We start from the raw sequence: 23446 nt of genomic DNA, 5'->3' as shown, positions 1-23446 counted from the left end.
GGGTCGTTTTTCGGACACAAATGAGGTGACTTGGACGTGCCTTTTTTTTTAGTACAACGTAGAGTGACATTCAAGTAGAAGGAATTTACTTTGCTGATTATCGTCATAGTGATTTTGAAATAGTCATTTGCTGTACATGGAAGGTATTTATCACGATGGTTAATCAGTAGTAATAGTAATAGTAAGAAATACCGCATAGAGTTGTGGGCATTAAAAGAGACGATGCGTGAACGCCTGGCGCCACGCCTGGCACCCACAAGCCAGCTGTCACCATTATTGCCGGGATCTGTGAATTACGGAGCATCTGTCTGGAGGCTCCCTCTGTCCCAGCCTTGGTCGCTGTGGCTGGAACGTGTTGAACAGAAGCTTCTGGCCTCATGGCATGATCTCATTCTCTTTAACCCCGATTCCTGAGTGTGAGAGTGGGTGTCCCGGGGGCCTGGGTGACGGAGAGGCTGCTGAAGGCCAGTGCCCCAGGCCCCCTCCCCAGTCTCCGCGGCTGTGCTGGTGACACTGAGAGTTGGTCACACCGAAGGGACTTCAGTACAGGAGACGGTGCTGGACCGAGGTGCCTGGGGCGGGGGAGACTCCCCCTCCAGTACTCAGAGGAGGCATCTCAGAGTTGAGGGGTGAGAGCGTGGGGTGTGAGAAAGACACGAGCTTGAAACCTCAGCCTTATTTGGGATGTGGCAGGAGCGTGGGGTGTGTGGGGTGAAGTAAGGGGAGAGGAAGCCCCGGGGGCCCTGGGGTCGGCAGGGCTGGGCCAGGGCAGCTGTGCTCTGAGGCAGCGGGGATCTTAGGCCAGGCTGTCAGCAGCGTGTGATGGGGGAAGATTTGCACGTTACAAAGTGCCTTCCAGCCCCGCTGGACATTTTGGGAAAGTGAAATTCAGTTTTCATGTTCCTCTCACAGGCCAGGCTCTCAAGTCCCTTCCAATGCACAGAATCCGATGTTCTTGGACTGGGGTGCTTAAGAGGTAGGGAAACTGAGTCCGGGAGGGGCAAGCACGTGCCCCGATCGCCCAGCGGGGCGCAGCAGAGTGGCCTGCACTGGTCCTGCAGGCCACTGGGCTGTCCCTTCCTCCCCGGGCTCCTGCCCGCCCTGGCCCACCTCCCCGGTCCCAGATAGAGGGTCCTTGGTGCCCCCTGGGGACCTCAGCCCCATGAGCTGCGCTGCCTTGGTTCTCCGAACTCCCAGCCTCCTCCCGGCCTGGCCTGAGACTCCTGCCCCTTGGTGAACCCCCAACCCCCATGGCTTCCTCCCTCTCCTATGTTTGGTGGGTGGGGAAGGAGGCCGGCCTCAATAGGCCTTTGTGAGGCCTTGGGTGCTGGAGCTCCCTGCCCTCCTCTCACTCCACCCCCTCGCTGCTCCCCTCCTGGCCCTCTGCTGCCCTCTGGCCATCACTCAGACAGTTTAGATCCTGCGGCTCTGGAAGGAGGCTGGTGAGGCATGGCTTGCTGCAGTGAGAGGAGGAAATGCCAAGCTGGCTGGGCTCAGCATCCCCCTGCTGTGTGACCCTGCTGGAGTCACCTGCCCTCTCTGGGCCCTTTGCCTGCCAGTTCAGGAGTCCTGCCACGGCACACTCTCCTTTGCTGCCTTTCTCCCTGGGCTTGGTGCCTAGCTGTTCCTAGACACATAAAGAGGAGGAGCGGAGCTGCCCCTGCCTTGGATGTGGAGGCCGGTGACAGGCAGCTTGTGGTGGTTGGCGTTGAGATGGAGACGACTGAGCGGGGCCCAGGGGCGGCGGTGGGGGTCAGTTCTGGGTTGGGAGGCAGTTCAGGGCCAGGCACTTCTGAGTGGTGTGGGATGACGGGGTGAGACGGTGTGGACTGGGGTGTGTGTGATGGACGGCCCTTTGTAAGTGGGGCTGTAGGTGGTGGCAGGGTGGGATGGCGGGCAGGCCCTGCTCCACCAGATGCGGGATGTAGGGTTGGTGGAGCAGGAAGTCAGGCTCACTTGCCTCAGGCTGGTGGGGTGGGGCCAGCCCAGTGGGATGACCATTAACTCCCTTGAGGTGGAGCATGGCCCGAGGCAGCCGTGTTTCTATGGAGTCCCATTTCCTGGGTCCTGTGACCTGACTGTTTACAAATGCAGCAAAAAGCCAACTTTCTCGAAGGCCCAGGGGAAGCCCGTCTTCACTCGCACCCCTCCCCTAGCTCCTTCTCTTGACATTAGTTGTGGCCTCTCTGCTCTTGGGGGGATCTCCTCGGCCAGCCTCCCTGCCTGCCAGCCTCCCTCTTCTTTCTCCCAAAATGGAATGAGGAGGCTGGCTTTTGAGCCAGATGGCCTTGGCCCTACCTTGCAGGAGGTGTGACCTTGAACAAGTCACTTCCCCTCCCCGGGCCTCAGTTACCTCATCTGTGAATGGGGAGAATAGTTCTCGCTGCTCCTGGTTTCTGGAGGTTGAAGTGATTTGAGGTATATCTGTGCTGTTCAACACACAGGGGGCAGATGACAACCTGCCTGCTCTCACCACCTTGCTCCTGCCGGCCTGGTGTTGGGGACCGAGAGCCAGCCCCGCCCGGAAGTCCCATCTCTTGGACTCTCTGGTCCACTTCAGTCCCACCCAGGGCACCTGCCTTGGCCCACACCCTCCTCCCAGGTCCAGTGTTTCTTTGTTTTTTTTTTCCCATTCAGTAAACATCTGCTGGCCTCCCTTAGGGGCCTGGCCAGGGAGATAAGAGGAGATAAGAGACTGGAGGAGACCTGGGACTCAGGGGGAATCCCAAGGGGATGGGTGGATGGGAGGCTTCCTCCTCTGTCAGGCCCAGGGCCTCAGTACCGCCGCTTCTCATCCCTGCGTACCACTCCACCCCATGTCCCCCCTTGCTGCACTGTGCCTTGTCCCATCTCTGGGGATGATAAGCCTGCAGGTCCTTTGCTGGAACCAAGAAGGGAACAAATAGGGATCCCACAAGCAGACGTCAGTTTTGGAACCTCCCAGAACTCTCGCAAGGTGGCCTGGTGGTCCCGGCCCATCTGGGGCTCATGCTCGCACCAGCACCTGGAGAAGGCCCCGCTCTTTGGCTGTGCTGAGCATGAGGCCCCTTTATGCCGTGAAGCAGGCAGGTTGCGTCAAGTCCAGCCACCTGGGCCTCTGCCCTGCCCCGCCCAGGAATGATCCCCTCCCTGGCATGTGCTCCGGTGGCCTTGAAGGATGGGAGGATGGGGCGGGGGGGCAAGTCTGTTGCAGAGGGGATGGGGCACAGGCTGTAACCCCTGAGAACACTGCCCTGTTTTCGGTCCCAGGCAGAGGTCCTGCTTCCTTCCTGGGCCTCAGTTTCCCCGTTCTAATCGATTCCAGCTGTGATCTTAGCTTCCAGGAGGGAGGTGACTGGGGTGAAGGTGGATGGATGAGGAGAAGCGGGGAGAGCGGAGGGGCTGAAGGCGCCCTGGATCCGTTGACTAGCTGCCTTCCTGTTTCTGCACCGGGCCTGGAAACCTGAAGTTCTGGTTCAGTGAGGAGATGGTTACGGGCTGTGACCTATGTCCGGTGCAGCTGGCCTGGCAGGCTGGAAGGGGCCGAGAGGTGAGAGGTGACCGCAGGAGCAGGAGGCTGTGCCCCACAGAGACGTACGTTGACCGGAGGAGTGGTCACCCCAGCCCTGTCCTGCAGGCCACTCTGCTGTCCCTTCCTCCCAGGGCTCCTGCCCGCAGCAGAACCTGACAAGTCCTGTTCCTGACACCGGAGGTGGGCAGAGCCAGACCTGGGCCCTGCCCTGGAGCTCTCAGGCCGGTGAGGGAGACCAAAGGTGAACTTCAGGGAGGGCAGCACAGCTGTTGGGAGGGAGCACAGCTGGCTGGGGGCCCCAGGGAGGATGGCGTCAGAGGTGGCATTGGTCTCGAGGCTGTGGCTGGATCCCATCTTGGGGGGAGTTTAGAGTCTGCATTCCCCTCTGGAGCCTCCTTGCCCATCAGCCCTCTCCATGCCTGTTCTGCTGGCGTCACCGCCTCCAGGCAGCCTCCTCTGATCTCTCCCTGGGTTCCTGTTGTCACAGCTGTGCTCACATGGAGGGTTATACTCAGGCTTCTCCTCCTCAAGGGTGCTGCCTGTGGGCTGGGAATTTTCTGACTGGCTCTGTCCTCTGTGCTTAGCCAATGGCCCAGGAAAGGTGGAACGACAAACACTGGTCTTGAGAAGCCGGGGCTGTATGGTGACAAAGGTGAGGGTCTGCGCTGCCCCTGACCCCTTGGTCTCATTGCCATATTGGCATATTGCCAATATGGCATATTGCCATATTGCCATAGCAAGTCCTCCAAGCTGGGCTAAGGACAGGTGCAGGGGATGGAGAAGGGATGGTAGCTTTGTCACTCATAAGTCCTGGCCCAGCTGGAGGCTCTGGAGCTGACTGTCTGAATTGGAATCTCAGTTCACCTCTTCCTCTGTGGCCCTGTGCAAATGACTTACCCTCTCTGTGCCTTGGTTTCCTCATCTATAAAATGGGGATGCTAACCGTACGTGTCTCATAGGGTTGTTCTGCACAGCTGGGCACACAGCAAGTGCCCAGTCATTGCAAGCTGTTTCTGATTGTTCCATTCAGGGTGTCCCAAGGTGGCCGCTGGACTCCAGGGTGTCCCAAGGTGGCCGCTGGACTCCAGGGTGTCCCAAGGTGGCCGCTGGACTCCAGGTGTCCCAAGGTGGCCGCTGGACTCCAGGTGTCCCAAGGTGGCCGCTGGACTCCAGGGCCAACCCCAGGTGCCGCCGCCAACCTCAAGTCGTTTCTCTATCTTGAGCTGGCAAACCCGCGCCTCTCCTGGCAGCGGGAACACACCCAGAGCACCTCCTCCTCTCCGCCCCCTCCCAGGCTGGCAGATTCGCCCCAGGTCTCTGCTCTATCACAGGGAGTCAGGGCGGTGCCGAGCCTGGAACCACGGACTCCGGAGCCCTGAGCTCAGTCTCTCCCAGGGGCCAGAGGAGTGTCTGGGGCAGGCTGGGGTGGCTGGACCTGCCCACAGGCTGCCCTGGCAGTGCCGCTTAGTGGGGAGGAGAGCTCTGTTCCGGGGGCTAGGCTCTGTCTCATCCATCCACCTGCCTCATGACCCCAGGCGTCCCTGCCCCGTCCTGGGCCTCGGCATCTCCTCTGTGGAATGGGTGGTCCTGTCTCTGTGCAGGGCCCACAAGGGGGAGGGGTGCCTCAGAAGTCACTTCCTCTGATGCCAGGCGGTAGCTGTCTCTTTTCCCATGGCGGGGATGTGGCTGGGGTCCTCCAGGTACGAAGCCCCCCTCCACCCTTGTCCTGCCTGCCCTTCCGGGCCCCAGGGAGGCAGATGCTAAGTCATGGCTCCCTCTGGCTCAGAATTCTGAGCTGGGCCTGGGAGATAAGATAAGGAGGGCAGCTGGGTGGGAGGCAAAGCCACTGCTTCCTGAGAGCTCACTGGGTTTCCAGCCTCACTGGGTTTCCATGACCTGGGGCAGTGTTACTCAGACCTGTGGCATTCCGCAGTCTGTACTCTGGGGGAGCCTCTTGCAGCTTGGCCCTGGGTCACCCTGAAATCCCATCTGGAGTGCTCATGCCCTCAGGGGAGTTACAGTGCTCAATGGCCCTCCCAAACTCTGGTTTTCCCAGGCAGAGGTGGCAACAGGAGTCCTGAACACCTTAGTGAGACCTGATGGCCCTTTGCCCCGTTTTCCCCTGCCAAGTGCTCTGCCTGCATGTTCTGTGGAGTCCTTACACAGCCCTGCAAGCATAATAATCTACTTCCTTTGCACGGGGAGGAAATGGAGGCTCAGAGAGGTTGAGCCACTGGCCCAAAGTTGCACAGCCGGTAAATGGGGAGCAGGAATTTGAATTCTGAGTTCCTGACTCTGCTGCCCTCTGCTGGCTGCCTCCGGTAGGACCTCATTAGCTCTGTTATGATTGAACTGGTTCAGGAGCACCAGCTGAAGTGGAGGCAGGCCAGTGCTGTGTGGCTGGGGTATGTTGTTCAACCTCTCTGGGCCTCAGTTTCCTCATCTGTGAAATGAGCACAATGCTCACCTCTCAGGACCATGGTGAGGATAGATCACGGTGCCAGCAGGAAGGAAGGCATGTCTCAGTGTTTACCTCCCCCAGCCCGTATTGTTGCCCCCCTTGGAGAGCAGTCACTCGCTCTCAGCTCTGTAGAGTGAAGATGCTGATGGGTGAGGAGGAGGGGACTGGGGTGGGCACTCGGGGAGCTCTGGGGGTGTCTGCTCAGCTCTGCTCGGCATTTCTTGCTGTGTGTCCTTGAAAGTCACTGCCTGTCTCTGAACCTTCATTCCTCATCCATAAAATGGAATAAAAATGCTACACTGCTTGGGTGGGGTGAGGGTCAGATGAGACAGCCCGAGGATGTGCCCATATGGGTCCTGGGATGGTTGTCTCCTCGCTTCTCCCTGGCCCTTTGCACTCGTCATGTGCAATTTTGATGTGTTTCTGCCCTGCACCTCACCCCACTTTGTGACTGTGGGCCCCTGAGAGCTGGCTGGGATGACCCTGCAGGGCTGCTGGTGCTGGAGGATGATGGACACTGAGCCCTTGCTGGTCAGGGAGGACCACAGAGGGCAGGAGGAAGGTGGTGGCCTGGGTCCAGCCCCTCGAAGTCCTTCCGCAGTATTTGCTCATCATCCAAACTTCGGCAGAAGAGCAGAGTTCTTCAGCCAGGGGAGGGGAGAAGGGCTTTCTGGGCAGCCCTGGGGGAAGCTGGACTTGGAGAAGCTGACCCAGGGCCCCAGGAGGCAAGGGGAGGCGTGCGAATCTCCAGCAGACAGTGAGGTCTCCTCTCGGCTTCTCCACAGGACATATGCGAGGACCCCCGCCTCTTTGTGGATGGCATCAGCTCCCACGACCTGCACCAGGGCCAGGTGGGCAACTGCTGGTTTGTGGCGGCCTGCTCGTCCCTCGCGTCCCGCGAGTCACTGTGGCAAAAGGTGAGGCCTGGGTCAGGCGGGGGTGCTGGGGAGACTCAACTCAGCCTGGCGCCCTCCCCATCAGATGGGGGAGGTGCAGCCTGAGTGAGCAGGTGAGACGTTGTGACAGCCTGTGTGGGGGTGGGGCGGGGTGATGCCAGGGCTCCCCAGTACTGACTGAGCATCAGAATCGCCTTCCCTGCCCCTGCCAGCTCAGGGGCAGGTGCTGGGAATCTGCAGAGCTCCCAGTTCTGATGCGGCCGCTCTTGACTGTTGGGGGCCCACTGAGCAGAATACGCACCTGTGAAATGTGGAGGCTGCCTAAAGCATGTGCAGTGTGGAGACACCACTAACTGCGGCTCAGGAGACCCCTGCCAGTATCTGCTGTGCGACTTGGCCAGCTCTTGTCCTTCTCTGGGCCTCACTCTTCTCACTCCGAACAGCTGGAGTGATCCAGACAATCCTGTTTCATGATTCATGGTTCCAAGCAGCTGATATTCTGGACCAGAACCACAGGGTTTTAGGTTGGAAAGAATGGGCTCCGGTCCTGACACTTCGCCCTCTCGTGGCAGCATTCGGCGGTGCAGCCCTTAAGTCCAACACTCAGAGCTCCCTCCTTGGGGAAGCAGGGAGGCTGGAGTTGTGGTTTCTAAAGAGTAACTGATGGGGACTGCATCCTGGGTTCCCACGCCAGCAAATACAAGTCATTGCCCCTTTCTCATCCCTGCCCTTTCTGCTCTTTCTGTAGGGACTAGCGGTAGGGCTTAAGAACACCGGGCATCCGAGTCTTACAGGCTCAGGTGCGAGTCCCAGCCTCGCCGTTTCATAGCTTTGTAATTAGCCTCAGGTTACTCACCCAGAACGTTGGGATATCAGAGTAGCTCCCTCTCGGGGAGCTGTGAGGGTGGAACAAGGTACTGTGCTTACAGGGCCTTGTGCAGGGCAGCGCTGCAGTGACCAGTGTTGTGATCATTAAGATTCATGGAACATGATGGGTGTTCCTGGGCAAGCAGGGTACAAGGAGCAGATGAGTTTGTTCTCATCCTCTGAGGCGTCCCTCAGCCTCAGTCCCTCTGATGAGGGAGCTGCGCCCTTCGCCGAGGCTGGGACTGTGGTAGGTGTCCTGTTGTCATGTCTTCTGAACAGGGGTGTGACCTCTCAAAGCCACCCCCGAGTGGGCATCCCTGGGGCCTGGCCCCGGTGGTCCTGTGGGATACGGGAAGCTCTGTGCTGTAGGCCCCTCGGCAGAGGCCATGGGTGGTCACGGGGCGTCCAAGCTGGGAGGGCCTTGGAGAGCCTCATGGCCCACAGAGGCTCGGGATCTGGCGCTGTGCTTCGGGTGTAGAGCTGCCCTCACCCTCCTGCCTCCAGGCTCCAACCCCCTTCTCTGAGCCCAGAACAAGGTGCCCCGGTCAGGGCTCCGTCTAGGGCTGGAGGTGGCACATGGGAACCCTGTGGGGCACCCAGCCCTGTAATTGCCTGTTTATCTGTGATCTCCCCTCTCGAGCTCACAGACAAAGCTGGTCTATATCTTCCTGCTGAGCCCAGCAGGAGCCCAGCACAGAGAGGGCTCAAGAAAGTTTTGAGAACAGAGTTCCTCCCCAGCGACTGGCCAGCAGCCCCAGGCCTCCCGGGGCCTGCAGTGGGGCCGGGGCCTGGCCCTCTGTGTCCCCTCCTGGGGAACGGGCTGTCTAGTCATTTGTAGAGATGAGCCTCAGCTTACCGTGTGCCCTGCCCTGGGCCCGACCCCTGGGACAGCTCTCCACCTAGCAAGTGGAAGAAGGGGCCCTGGACCCGCAGGCAAGAGGTTTTTGTTGGTGCTTTGTGACCATGGGCAGGCCTGTGTTTGTCTCTGGGCCTAAGGTTCCTCCTGCAGGGTGTTGGGGCACCCAGCCTGGCTTGTCTGGAAGCTTCAGGGGCAGATCTCCAGGAGCTTAGGTCCCTGGGAGGTTGGGCGAGGCAGGGCTGCTCTGGGCTAATCGCACTCTGCCTTCTGGTGCTGCTGTGGTGAGAGACCCTGGGTCCCGGCAGCAGGCACGAGGCCCCGGGGAGCTCATTACTGTACCTTACCTCCCCTCCTGTCCCTGCTGACTGGGCCCTGTTTGTTGTCACCCCTCACTTGCTGGGCCTGTTGCCCTGCAGGGCCTCCCCTGCCCCACCCTGTTTTCTCCATGGAATGGGGGCACTCAGCCTGAGCTGCACCCCTGCTCCACCCACCTCACACTCTGGGGGTGCTGAGCCTCAGTGCAGGCACATCACGCCCCGACACACATGCCCCCTTCTCCAGAAAGCCGCCCCTTGACCTTTAGTACTTGACACGGCCTGGGGCCGACAGGCGGGGGATTTGAAGCCAGCGGGTCCTGGGTTTGATTCTGGCTGGGTTTCTCGCTAGTCGTGTGACCTTGGTCAGGTCATGTTTCTTCTCTTGGCCTCTGTGTAAACCTGACTTTTCCAGTCCCCATGGTAGTGGGAGGATTAAAGGAGCCCACGGGGTAGGGGTGTGGGGCAAGCCCATGGCATTTAGCAGCAATCTAATCCCTCTCTGCCCCTCCTCTGGCCTCCCACCTATTCCTCTCTTCTGCCGGACACTTCTAGGAAGCAGGCCTCCCCGTCCTATGGGATCCCTGATGGGGGCATTATGGTCTCCCCAACTTGACTGTGCATTCCCTGAGGGCAGGGCCGTGGACTTCAGGTGACCAGGTTTTGTGGACCAGACGTCAGATGTGACGCTGGGGTGAAGCATTTGCCATTAGCCTGGCCTGGCCCAAGCCAGGTGAGCGCACCTTCCCTAGAGCCTGGCGTGGCCCCAGGCGCAAGGGCAGGCCTGAGCCCTGCTCTGAGTCATGGGGTACCCAGGCCCAGGAGGAGACAGCCATGACCCCGGTGGGGGGAGAGCAGAATTGAGCAGAAACCCTGCGGGGTGCCCGAGTGTCTGAGAGCGAGTTTTGGGGGGTGGGCATCCTGGGCCGCGGCCTAGGGGAGGCACCTGGTGGCAGGGCCTCGCAGTCTTTTAGTTCCTCTTAAAAACGTTTCCCATCCCACCCCTGCCCATGTTATATGAGCAATCCCCGCCCTTTAGCATATAGCAGTTGATGCACCACGCGATAATTGAGCACCAGCTATGCCCCAGCGCCACTCTAGGTACTGGGGACAGGTGATTTTAAAAACTACCTGGAAACAGCCCGTGTTGAGGGTTTTCTACATTTCCTTCTAGTCTTTTTTCCATTGGGGGTTAAAGAGGGGCTTGTTCATTTGTTATGATCACATGTTTGCAGTCACAGATGCCAGTCTGGACCTTGCTTTTCTCTTCTCTGTTCACTCCTACGTCCAGCCTTTGGTGGGGCCTCCCAAGGCATCTGGTGGCCAAGCAGAGGTTTGTGGGAAGCAGTGGGCCAGCCCCACCCGCAGCCTCCCGCCTGCCCTTCCTTCCCCTCTGGCCGTCCTTGGTCCCCACGGCTCCCTCCCTCCTGCCCTGCCTGTCTGTGAGGCCCCAGCCCTGGTAACGGCTTCCACCTTCAGCCTCTTCCTGCCGGTCGGTAACCCTCTGCCCAGGCCGAGACCAGGCCCTTCCCCAGGGTCCTGCGGCCTCTGAATCCTCATTGGTAGAAGCTGGGCACCTCCCACCATGTCCTGCAGGCCCGGAGCGGTGGCGGCATTCTCTCCCTTCAGTGATGCCTCCAGACCACACCCTCCCCATATAGACCCCTGCATGCTCATGCCATTAGTCCCCCACTCCCCCCACCCCCGGCCCCCACCAGCAGCCCACCTTACAGCCATCCCCTGGCACCCAGCTACCCTGGCACCCAGGCATCAAGGGCTCAGCACCTCCAGTTTCCCAGCCTTTCCCACCCCAAGTACTGCTGCGTCCCGGGGGTTACTGTGCCTGTGTGGCTGACACCCTGCCCTCATCACCCTGGCCCAGTGCTTGGTTCTGTTCCTCCATCACCCTCACCTTCCAGCCGTCTCCCGCCTTCCTGTGCCCGATGCACAGATGTCTCTAAACCACGTTTTGACTTCGGTCAATGCCTGTGTACTCTCTCCCCATGTGCCCATCTTCCTCTTGTCGTCCTTGTCCTTAGGCCCCATGATCCATCAGCTATTCTCTTGTCAGTGTCATTCGTTCATTCATTCATTCAGGATTTCTGAGGCCCTCCTATGTGGCAGCCCTGTTCTAGGTAGTGACTAGAGTGATGAACCAGACAGCCACAGTCCCTGCCCTCTTGGTGGGGAGACATCACAGACCAAAACGAAGCAAATGTACAAATAAAAATCAAAATTTAGTGCTGGGAAGGAAATAGCTCCTCCTCATGAAGGAGAGAGAAGCTCCCCGAACAGTCACTCCCCAGACACATTGTTCCCCTCTCCTCTGCTGCTCCAGCTACAAAGTAAAAGGTTCTGTGAGGGACAGGCAGTTTAACATTTGCTGCCTGGTTTTCTCGAATACCATCGGGGAATTGCTGTCAGCAGCCCCCAGAACTGACCCAAGGGCTTGAGGTGTTGTCTTAACAGGATCGGGTGCGTGGTCCCCTTTGGTGACCCTCTTGCTGTTTGTGTAGCCCAAGACCCCACTGACTTACTTAGCTTCCATCTAGCAATTGACTGTGCTTGTGGTCCACTGGGCCCTTCAGATTGTTTTCAGGTATTACACTTTGGTCTGTGCTTCTGTCCTCTTTTCTGTGTGTGGCAGTGTCATGGCAGCTTCCCCTCTCCCTCACCCCCACCCCCAGTTACGCTTACATTTCTTCCATTTGCCCACGTATAACAGCTGAGCTCCTGGTTCCCCCTCAGGCACCGGGGATACAGACGTTTGTCAGATTCTTCCATGGCCTCAAGTCTCCTGGGGGAAACTGAGGCTCAACACAGGGGTGATAAGTGGTGGGATTTTAGTAGAAGAGCTTCCTGGGCATGTGGCTGCCATGCGGCGCAGGGTTGAGGCGGGGCCAGCAGGCAAGAATCATCCAGGTCAGTGATTCTCAAAATACAGCTCCTGGACCAGCGGTATCAGCATCACCTGGGAGGCTGTTAGAAATGCAGGTTCTCAGGCCGCACCCGAGACCGATTAAATCAGAAACTCTGGGGTGGGGCCCAGCACACTGAGTTTTAAGTCCTGCAGCTGGTTTTGATGCTCCCTGAAGTTTGAGAACATCGGTCTAGGTGAGAGATGATGGTGGCTGGGCCGGGGTCCTGGCAGTGGGGCTGGGGAGACGTGTTTCCAGGGTCATCCACAGGCCTTGCCCATCGGGCATGGAGGGGTGCGGGTGAGGCCGAGTCAAGGAGAGCGCCAAGGTTCGGCTTAGGTGACTTCAAGTCTCAAATCGGTGGGCCCCTCTGGGCCTTATTTCCCACCCTCCTGCCAGGGGCTCTTCAGCCTCTCCTCCTGTGTCTCCAGTGAGCGCTTGCCCCCCGCCTCCTGCCCTCTTACTGCCTGTAAGCAGTGCTCCCTCTTCACAGCAAGCCAGCTCTCAGCCCATCCGTGGTGGCCAGCGCGGTTGCCACAGCTGGTCCCTGAGGAGCCTGCCACCCTCCTGCCGGCCTGCAGTACCTCCATTACCGAGGCACGTGGGGACGCCCGCCCTCCTGCACACTCCATTTTGAGGACGGGGTGGGGCTGGGAAGAGCCAGTGGCAAAGAGGGGCGGGACGAGAAGGGGGGCGAAAGGGGAGACGGGGCCCCTCTTTGGTGGCCTCTCGCCTTGGCCGTGAGGCCCCAGTCCACTCGGCTCCTGGACGGTGGAGGCGGCAGCAGCAAGGGGGCCATGGCGGAGGACGAGCCGAAGCCGACCCAGCTGGACACGCCCCTGGTCCTGGGCGAGGACCTGACCAAGCAGATGCGGCTGCGCGTGGAGAGTCTGAAGCAGCGCGGGGGGAGGCGCCAGGATGGCGAGAAGCTGCCGTCGCCAGCGAAGTCCATGTACCGCATCGACTTCATCCAGCAGCAGAGGCTGGACGTCGTGCTGGACAAGCCGGGCAGGGTCACCATCACGGGCACCTCCCAGATCTGGATGCCCGACCTCACCAACCTCATGACGCGGCAGCTGCTGGACCCCGCTGCCATCTTCTGGCGCAAGGAGGACTCGGAAGCCATGGATTGGAATGAGGCCGACGCCCTGGAGTTTGGGGAGCGCCTGTCCGAGCTGGCCATGATCCGCAAGGTCATGTACTTCCTCATCACCTTCAGCGAGGGCGTCGAGCCTGCCAGCCTCAAGGCCTCCGTGGTCTTCAGCCAGCTCTGATGACAGCTGCCCGCTGCTACCCTCTCCCTTGGCCCACCTGCCTGACCCCTGCCCATACCCCTTTCCCCCATGTGTGTGTTTGGGGACATTCTTCTAGCTGCTGGCCTGTACTTGGCTTGGCCGGGACCCCTGAGCCTGCGTCCTTCCTTCTTTCCTTTCCCTGGTGCTGGCGCTCCTGTTCACGGGAGGAAGATGCAAGGGCTCCGTAGTCTAGAAGCTGACCTGGCTGCCGCTGCTTCTGCCGTAGACCATGGAGACCTGGTCGGGGCTAGTGTGGGAAGATGGAGAGGCCTTGGGAGGTGGGCTTCTCTCTGCTCCATTGTTGGGAGAGAGACTGAGAGACCAAGACAGAGACAGACACAGACCGAGAGAGAGACACCTCTAAAGAACCAGCCACTGGGCTTCCTCCGGAGACAGGGGCCCAGAGATGACAAAGCAGCTTCCTTGGAGAGTCTGGCACACAGGCATCTGCTGCCCTCCTGGCCACGATGCCCCTTCCCAGTGTCCGTGTCTGGAGGTGAGCACTCAGCCTGCTGCTCCGGGCACCTTGTGTGGGCCCACGACACCTCAGGGCTCTTAAGACATTGGGCAGGGTTGCTGTGAGGGCTGATTTGGGCAGTGGGCAGTGGCTGGCACGCTGGAGGCTGTGCAGGCCAGCTCTTGGTTTTCTGGGACTTCAGGAGGGGAGAAGTGAAGGGGGAGATCTCAAAAACGTTGCATAGAGATGTATCTATCTATACGTACACATATGTCTTGAGAGAGAGCATGCTATATTCATACGGTTGTATTCCATACCTGCCCTGTGGATAAGCCTGAATTGCCTAGCTGGTTCCCTGGTGGCCCTTAGCGGGGGCTTGATCAGGATGGCCTTGGGGAGGGGAAGCTCCTGAGCCGGGAGACTTTGAGGTTCATGCAGTGAAGTGGGGAACAGTGTAGTAAACAGGTTTCCCTCTGCCTGGGGGAAGCTGGATAGAGGGGGTCCAGAGCCCTGGAGCTGGAGACAGTAACATCTGTGGGGCCTGAGGTGTCCCCTCCTGGGATGTCAGGCTTTTCCTGGCTAACTGGTCGGAGAAGGCAGGTGTGTCATCCTGGTGCGGCACCTTTGGCAGGGTTGAGGGGTGGGAATCGGGGGCAGCCTTGGAGGGGAGCTGCGATGGATGAAGGTCAGAAGTGGGCTGGAGGTGACAGTGTGGTGTGACGGCGGAACACTGGCCTCAGAGGTCACAGGGCAGAACCCACTCACCAAACACGGAAACTGAGGCACAATTGCCAGCAGATTCAGTTCCAAGCCCCCCTCACGCTGCACAGGCCCAGTGAGCTCCTCTGAGACCTGGCACCAGCCGAGGGCACCTCAGGAAGCGCCCCCAACACCGTGTCTCCAGGTCAGCCCTGTTTTGTGTCAGGGACGTGCCCGTGACATTTCCCTCGTGAAGCAGAGCCGTCGGGGGGCTGCAGGGCCCTGGGAGCAGAGGCACTGAGAGATCGAGGGTCAGAGCCAACCCTAGTGGCCAGGGCTGCCGGGAGGGCAGGCCCCCACTTTGGAGGCAGGCAGGCAGAAGCAGCTGGAGTCGATTCTTCAGTGGGAGATTTGGCCGTGGTGTGAGCGATGGTCCTTTCTAACCTGAAACTCGGGTGTCTGTTCCGGGACATGCTTGGATTCCTGCCTGCTTCTCTGCTGACTCCGGGGGAACCTGGAGGCTAGACCCCTGTGGATGGCCCTGTCCTTCTGCCTCTCTGCTTGACTCCTCCCTGCAGCTCTGGGGCCCCTCTGGCTGCAGACTGCTTGTATCCGCACCCCAGCGCATCTGTTCTGTGCAGGCATGTGAGTGCCTCTGCCGTGCTCACTGCGTGTCCCCGGTAAAGCCTGTGTGTCCCCGCCTCGTGGTACGCGTTCTCTTCCCAGGAGCCACCCCTCCCTGGGCCCCCTGCACACCCCTGCCCCCTCCTCCTGCCGCTTTCAGGGCTGAGGCCCAGAGCAGGTGGTGACTGGCCCAAGGTCAGACATCAGCATGGGGTTTGAAACCAGGTCCCGTGACACCCAGCCAGGAACCAACAGCCCTGACAGTTTTTTCTCCAGTGGCCCCCAGACCAGCCTCTGTATGGGGCACGGAGAGAGCCATGCTGAGGCCTCGGGGAGACACTTGGGGCCCACAGGGGATGGTGGGGACCCACCAAGCCGTGCTCAATCTGGAGTCTCCCTCCCTTGCAGGGTGGCCGGGCAGGAGGCAGACGGGACAGGGGAGTGGCTGAGAGGTGGGGTGGGATCAGGCCTGTGCCCCGATTTCCCTAACATGCTGTATGTCCTCAGGCAGCCCCTGACCCTCTCCCAGCCTCAGGCCTTCTAAAGGGAACAGCCTGGTTCTCGGAAGCCCCTTGCAGCCCTGCCCCACTGACCAGAGAAGACCCATGTCACCATGTCGCCTTAGTGCCCCGCCTGACCCTGACCCTCACTCAATTTGTGGACGGTGACAACAGAGGCCCGGGGAGGAGGCTGCCGGCCCGAAGTCACAGAGGGTGTGTGGAGGGGCCGGCGACGGGGTGCACGTGGATCAAGCTCCGGGTCTGTGGACCTTCGACCCCATGACCCTGGCCCCCTGGGATGGGAAGGACCTATGCCCCCATCCCATCTGAGGGCCCAGGCCCGGGCAAGGCCGGCTTCTCCCCCAAGACAAGGGCAGGCCCCGCTTCCGAGGCCGCTCTTGGGGCTTTGCTTGGGAACAGCTCCTCGGGCAGGTCTCGCATCCCCGTCTTCCTCCACCCCAGAGCCCTGCCCAGAGCAGCTGCTGCCGCCTCATTTCCCTTCCCCAAGCCCTGCCCTCCAGCCCCAGCCTCCATCCACTCCTGAAGATACTTCTGGGAGGGGTGGGGGGAACAGAGACGGGAACCCAGGCTTCCCACCCCGAGGACAGCAGTAGAAGGCCTGGTTCTGCTCCTGAGACTGGGTCGGGGGGAGTGCAGGGAATGGGAAATGAGGACCTGCTGTCCACGGAACCGGTGAGAAACCACCGAGCAGAGAGACCCGCCGTTTCCTGAGCTCCTGCCTCCCACTGAGCCAGTGTACGGTAGCGTGAGGGACCCAGCCTGGCGCTGCCGCCAGCCACCACCCGTGTGACCCTGAGCAGCCTCTCGGAGCCTGTTTGCTCATCTGTCGGTGGGGATAGTAATGGTTCTTTCCTCATCGGGTCACTGTGAAGATGAAATGACTTAAAGCTAGTGAAGCACTGAGCTTCCTGAGAGGCACACGGGCTTCCTCTCTGGATTTCCTCCTTGTACTTTCCCAGTCGCTGTAGACACAGAGTGTCACTTTGCACCATGATTCTGAGAGGAGGGTGTTAGGAGAACCTACTTACTAAGGAAGAGTGTAGGGTTCAGAGAGGTGTAGTGAGTTGCTTGAGGCAACACAGCAGCCAGTGCTTAGGCAGTGTGGGGTGGAGGGATAGGCAGGGTCCAGGCCTGGCTCTGTGGTTGGAGAGAGTGGTCATGGGGGAGTGGATTCTCCTCACCATTACCAGGCTTGGAAGGGCCCAGCTGAGGGAACCTTAAGCCCTCACAGTCGAGCCTGGGAGCCTAGCCCGAGGGGCCGCCCAGGTCTCTGAGCGTCTGGCTGTGCTCACTCCTTGTGAACAGGGATCCCGGGGCCCCCTGCAGGTGTGTCAGCACCCCACGCTCCAGGTGGTGAGCTGGAGGCGCTCCTCTCCCAGGGGGCTGGGGGTGGGGATTGCCCAATCTTCCTGGCTTCTTCCAGCCGTGGCGTCTGAAACTCAGGAATTTGAGACTCTTGGAATCAGAAGCTGAGAACTGAGAAACCAGATGCTCAGAACCAGGGACCCTCTCGTTCTGAGGATCTGGAGAGGACCGTGGCTCACCTCACCCAGCTTGGGTAACACAGGAAACTCCACTGTAGCCCCTCAGCCTGCAGCCCTACTGGCCTTGTTTAGAAATGCTCCTGGCTGGCCCTCTGGGGTCCCAAGCAGAAATGTGTGGGAAGCTCCCTCTCTGCCACACGGACAGACACACACGCACACACTTGCACGTACACATGCATGCTTCTGTGCACACACTCACACACGGGCGTTCACTCACTTGCCCAGGGTCCCAGCAGGATTTGAGCCCAGCCACTTGGGTCTGGGTGGGAGTCCCTGGGGGAGATCACCGGGGGGTGCTCCAGGTGCTGGGGCACCAGGGAGTACTGTGGCACACCCATCAGTGGAACTCTGAGGTTTCTGGGTGATTCTGCAGCGGGTGGCTGTTAATGGGCGCACGAGGGGCTCCAAATCCCACCGAGTTCTTGCCTCACTGCCCGGTCAGCCCAAGGAGGTGCCTCAGCCCCTTCAGGCCTGTTTTTCCCATCTGCACAGTGGATTGTCGTTAAGGGTTTCCTTTCTCCTCTTGGGAGGGAGGTTGACCAGGTCCCCCCGAGGTTTGCACACACCATGTACTCCACACACCAGCAGGGACGACCCCTCATGTGTGCACAGCCCTCCACAGTCGATGCAGTACAGCCAAGGCCGTTCTGCACCTTCGTTCCCACAACAGCCTTGGAGGGAGGGTAGGTAGATGCGGAGACACTGAGGCTCCGGGAGGTGGCCTAGTCGAAGCTTAAGTCCCAGCCACACACCGAGGTTGGTAAATTGATGTCCAGCATCAAACGACAATCAGTATCAAGGCTACAGAGGACAAGGAGCTTTATTTGCAGGTCTTAGGAATTGCAACGGGGGAGACACAGATTCAGGTAGAACCAAAGAGCGTTTCAGGGAAGAGGAAGTTGGGCTTGTACAGGCAAAAGCCATAAGGTCGTTAAAGGAAATATGTGTCCTTGAGGCTGTCAAGAGTTATTTTAGGGTAAGGATCCAATAAATATCTTGAGTTTCTGGAACACTGGGCAAACGTTCTGGATGGCTGCGTTAAGACAAGAAGTGGTCAAAGTTCGGATTCCGTGCAGGTGATGACGTGCAGAAATCACACTTTCTCAGTGGCCTCCCAGCTCCGTTTTAGAGCGCTGTCTTAGTAAAACTGACTCCATTTGTATTTTCCTTTCACACCAGTAGTGTGTACAAGCTCGCCAGCTGTCCAGGCCCTCGCTGCGGCCGGCATTTGGGGATTTTCCTCCCAGAAAGACTCAGCCAGCTGTGGAGCTGGCCCTGGCCCTGTGCCGGGCGGTGGGGATCTGAGCAGGAGCTTGGGGGAGGGGCTGCTGGATGGCGCCCAAGGGGAGGGTGGGGTCAGGAGGACCCTGCAAGCTGCTGCTCAGCTGGCCCCGGACGGACAGGGACCAGGGACGGGGATGACCACCCGTGCAAAGCTGAGGTGGCCTGAGGCATCACGGGGTGTAGATTCCTATAGGGCCTGAGGGAGGCAGTGTTCAGGGGTGAAGGTGAGAGCTGCCCGCAGGGCTTTGAATGCCGGGCCAGGGAGCTAGTGTCCCTGGCGATGGGGCTTTTCAACTGTAGTCACGCGAGAGGAGAGAGACAGCCTAGTGAGCCCTTGGACCCATCCCTCCACCTCAACCACTGCCAACTCGTGGTTGATCTTGTTTCCTCTACAACCCCGCTCCCCCCAGGCAGCATGTCATTTCATCTGTAAATATTTCTGGATGTATCTCTGAACGATAAGGACTCGTTCGAAACCCGGAACCATAATATCGTAACATAACTAAAGTAACTTTATAATGATTCCTTAATATCATCAAATACCCAGTAAATGTTCTGGTTTCCACTCTGGGTCACAAATGCTTATATGTATATTTTACAGTTTGTTTGAATCAGATCCAAAGGTCCATTACTGCAGTCCGTTGGTTCCCCTTCATCTTTTCATATTTTTCCCTTGCAATCTAGTTGCTGAAGAAGCCAGTCATTTGTCCTGGGAGTTTCCAACCATCTGGATTTTGCAGGCTTCGTTTTCATGGTGTTGATTAATATTTGTGCCCTGAGTTTCCTGTGAGGTAGCACTCACCTCTGGAGGCTTCATAAGATGCGGCACAATTTTTTTTGCACAACTGCTTCATAGGCAAAGTTGTCTCAGGAGGTACCTAATGTCGGGTTGTCTCTTTTTTGTGACATAGGAACCATCGGTGATCCTAAATCGATGTTAGAAGCATGATTACCTAAATCCATTATTTGTCAGTGGTTGCAAAAGAATAGGAGTCTAGGACTTCCCTGGTGGCGCTGTGGTTAAGAATCCACCTGCCAAAGCAGGGGATATGGGTTCAAGCCCTGGTCCGGGAAGATCCCACATGCCGCGGAGCAACTAGGCCCGTGCGCCATAACTACTGAGCCTGCACTCTAGAGCCCGCGAGCCACAAGTACTGAGCCCTTGTGCTGCAACTACTGAAGCCCGTGCGCCTAGAGCCTGTGCTCCACAACAAGAGAAGCCACCGTGATGAGAAGCCCGTCCACCACAATGAAGAGTAGCCCCCCACTCGCCGCAACTAGAGAAAGCCCGCACACACAGCAACGAAGACCCAACGCAGTCAAAAATAAATAAATAAATATATTAAAAAGAAAAAAGGAATAGGAGTCTAATATTCTAATTTCTTCTCACTTCTTGGATGGAATTCATCACCAGATAAAAACCTCCCTTCATCTGCTGTTGGTTACTCTATGGCACAATTTGTATAGAAAAGTCAGGTTAAGTCTTTGATTTTTTTTTTTTCCTTTCGATTTCCAGTTTCAAAACAATGAGTTGTTTCCCTGCCACCCTCCAACAGTGACTAATTATTTGTTTGTGTTAATATCATCATGGTCTCATGGATTTGAACATATCGGATGTGTTTTCATTCATCACTGTCATTATCCTTTACTGCTGCTCAGATTGGGCCGTCTTTGGCTAGTGGGAGCCTCTTCAGATTGGTCCTGAATCCTCTGGTTGCTTCCTTGATTTCTGGCATGACCGGATGTGGTGTGGAGGGTGTCTGGTTTGTGTGCCCGTGGGAGCACACCTCCCTGGACAGACTGCTTCCTCTCGCTTGGTACCCTGGCTGGCAGCAGAGAGGGGCTGAGGGGTGAGAAGGCTGGCCTGGGGCTTCCTTGAAGGGCTTCCTTGAAGGGCTGTGGTGTGGGAGGGAAATTGAGGCCCATGGAGTTCGTTGACTCTTATCACAGGCCCTGGAGCCTCATTAGCTGCCTTTTGAGTAACAGAGGATTCAGAGCCAAGCCCTGGGTTTAATGATCCTCCCGTGGCCCCAGTGGTACCTCCCAGCTCCTGCAAGGGCTCCTCTTCTTCCCTCCCCCCTCCCCCATCCTTCTTCCGCATCCCGTGCAATCCAGAGCTTTCAGAGCAGGGAGGAGTGGAGGAGGGTGCAGTGGCCAGGCCAGTGTTCCCAGCTTCCGACTCTCCATTGCTCTGTGCCCCTGCATGTACCCCCTTTTTTGCAAAATAAATTTATTTATTTATTTTTGGCTGCGTTGGGTCTTCACTGCTGCACGCGGACTTTCTCTAGTTGCTGCGAGCAGGGGCTACTCTTCGTCGCGGTGCGCGGGCTTCTCATTGGCTGGCTTCTCTTGTTGCAGAGCACGGGCTCTAGGCGTGCGGCTTCAGTAGTTGTGGCACATGGCCTCAATAGTTGTGGCTCTCGGACTCTAGAGCGTAGGCTCAGTAGTTGTGACACACGGGCTTAGTTGCTCCATGGCATGGGGGATCTTCCTGGACCAGGGCTCGAACCCGTGTCCCCTGCACTGGCAGGCGGATTCTTAACCACTGCGCCACCAGGGAGGTCCCTGTAACCCATTTTTGATACACTTTTCTGTCCTGAAATCAAGTGTCAGGGAACCTGCCACGGGTCAGGGCAGAGGCCAGCCTGGGAGTTTTCACTGAGAAAGGACACCCAGTTGACTGAAAAGGGACCAGCTAGTAATCAGCCCTTGCTGGGTTCTAGACTCTGTGTCAGGCTCTGAAGCCCTGAGTGTGAATCCTGCCTCCCTCACTGGTGCCTGTGGGTGGCCTTCTGCAGTGACTTCCTGCCCTACCCCTCAGAAGACAGCCCTGAGGGTTCAGGCGCTTCAGCACTTAGCTGGGCTCCATTAGTGGCTGTAATGCCTCTCACTGTGCTTATCATTTTCATTGTCTTGGTCCCGAATGTCCCACTAGGGAGCATTTCTCTTTGCCGGCATCCCTGTTGATGGTTGGAGACGTGTAAACAGAAGCATCCTTAATGAGGGTGGGGGCTGGGAATGGCTTTTGGCTGAAATCTCTGTGCCCAGGCTGCTCCGGACCTTGGGATTTACAGCCTCCTGATACATCTCTGGCTCCTCAGGCGGATTGCCTGCGTGCCCACCCCCATACCTGGGAGTGATTTTCTTCTAGAAGATGGTTCTTCTGGTCTTGATGGAGTTTGGCTCCTCTGGGTCCTTGCCCGAAAGGGCCAGCAGGTCCCCCTGACTCAGCAGGGTGAGGGTTTTTTCTTCCCCTGCCTCCCCACCTCCTGCTGCCCCAAATTCCTCTGTTTGTCCTAGTCTGCTGGGGCGATGCCCACTGCCAGCTCTCAGGACACCTGCTCAGAAGCTACTGCTTGTCCTCCAGGGTCAGGCCCACCACTCCCTTCTCTCCATGGCCCCGCATGTACCCCGTGTCAGCCTCAGCACTTGCCTGTGTGCCTGCCTCTCCCACCAGACTGGGAGCCTCCCGAGGGCAGGGACCATGTCTGAATCATCTGGGTCCTCAGTGCCAGTGTGGGGCTGGGTGCAGAGTGGTCCACACTGATAAAGAACTCCTTATTTGGAGGCAGACAGACCTGCGTTTGAATCCTGGCTTCAAACCCAGGTCTGCCTGCCTCCAAAGAATGTGTGTATTTTCTAGCTGTGTGATCCTGGACAAGTCACTTGCCCTCTCTGAGCCTTGATGTTCTCATCTGTAAAGTAAGGATGGATATATTAGTAATTTCATGGGGTGGTTGTGTGAATTGAACCGATATAACCCATGGCAGTCACAGGCTTGGTATCTGGCATTTCCAAGATGCTCCATAAATAATCAATTTTATTAAGAGTCCCAGTGGATGCCTGTGAATTTATTCATTCAGTTAACACATGTTTATTGAGGACCCTCTCTGAGCCAGGCCCTGGACTAGGTGCTGGGTGGATAGCAGTGACCAAGACTGACGTGTCTCTCTGCCCTAAGAGAGTTGACATTCCAGTGACAGTATCAGCACTGAACACAATGTCACACACTTGTGTAATTATAACTGGGGAGAGTGTCTCAGAGGAGAAGTGCCAGGGGCCGTGAGTTGGATGGACAGGGGTCCTGGCCTAGTCTGAGGAGTCAAGGAGGGCTTCCTGGAGGAGGAGGGTAGGCCCTAAAGGACAAGTGAGAGTCAGCTGCAGGAAGAGCAGGTGCGGAGTTCCTGATCAGAGAAAGAGCCTGGAGCAGGGCGCAGTAGGTGGAGGCTGGGGTGGGTGAGGGTAGAGACACGAGCCTGGGGACAGAGCCTATTAAGGGTTTGGGCTTTATTTTCCAGGGGACCTGATCAGAAAGATCACTCTGCTGCTGTGTGGGGCAAGAGCAGATGTGGTTGCTGATGCTGTTAGTGTCCCGGGGCGAGGAGATGGGGGACCGGGCCAGGGTGGTGCCGGGGGGCTGGAGAGGAGGAGATGCATTTTAGCAGAATGTGGGAGCTCAGATTGCATGGAGAGAGGGAAAGTGGGGAGGCCGGCATGGCTGCCGACTTCTGGCTCGGGCAGGGCAGGGGGCAGAGTGGCACCACTGACCAGGCGGGAACTTGGGTGCATGTGCTATATTTCTGAGGGGGGAGGATGCAGATGGAGGCATGAAGAAGGGAAGGGGAAGCTCATAGAATCTTAGAATGACAGAGCTGGGAGGAGCCTCAGGGGGCCTCCAACCCCTTCAGGGATGGGGAAACTGAGGCCCGGAGATAAGAAGGATTTGCCCAAGTCCCATACTGGTTCATGGCAGAGATGGGAATTGAACCCAGTATTCCTTTCCATTTGATTCCCTGGAGGCACGCAGCCCCACTTCCTCAGGAAGCCAGCCGTGACCCTCAGTGTGTCCCATCCTGTCCCCCTCCCCGTCCAGGTCATCCCAGACTGGAAGGAGCAGGAGTGGGACCCCGAGAAGCCCAACACCTACGTGGGCATCTTTCACTTCCATTTCTGGCGCTTCGGGGAGTGGGTGGACGTGGTCATCGATGACCGGCTGCCCACAGTCAACAACCAGCTCATCTACTGCCACTCCAGCTCCCGCAATGAGTTCTGGTGTGCCCTGGTGGAGAAGGCCTACGCCAAGTAGGTGCCCGGGTCGGGCGGCCAGGCTGGGGTGGAACTGCTCTTGGGCTCTGTGCGGGTGTTCCTCTAGCTGGGGCTCCAGGCACAGAGAGGTGAGGGGCAGGTGCAAACACA

The 23446-nt window shown here is 58.2% G+C and overlaps 2 protein-coding genes across 2 annotated transcripts in view; both read left to right on the top strand.

Moving 5' to 3' along the window:
• Nucleotides 1-23446, top strand: part of CAPN5 (calpain 5) — a gene marked incomplete at both ends in the record, with an annotated part of 35534 nt that overhangs the window by 444 nt on the left and 11644 nt on the right. The window contains 2 exons of the mRNA XM_082844124.1: nucleotides 6758-6889; nucleotides 23124-23332. Coding sequence (XP_082700250.1) covers nucleotides 6758-6889; nucleotides 23124-23332 — 341 coding nt within the window. The remainder of the gene's footprint in view (nucleotides 1-6757; nucleotides 6890-23123; nucleotides 23333-23446) is intronic.
• On the top strand, nucleotides 12624-13100 carry OMP (olfactory marker protein; the record flags this gene model as incomplete). Its single annotated transcript, XM_082843918.1, has 1 exon — nucleotides 12624-13100. One exon carries the CDS (start codon nucleotides 12624-12626, stop codon nucleotides 13098-13100), a length of 477 nt encoding a protein of 158 aa, XP_082700044.1.

The sequence above is a fragment of the Leucopleurus acutus genome, assembly GCF_964270905.1.
Source record: "Leucopleurus acutus genome assembly, chromosome: 8".
NCBI classification, from domain to species: Eukaryota; Metazoa; Chordata; class Mammalia; order Artiodactyla; family Delphinidae; genus Leucopleurus; species Leucopleurus acutus.
The sequence above is the reverse complement of the archived record's forward strand: the minus strand, read 5'-3'. Positions and strand labels throughout refer to the sequence as shown.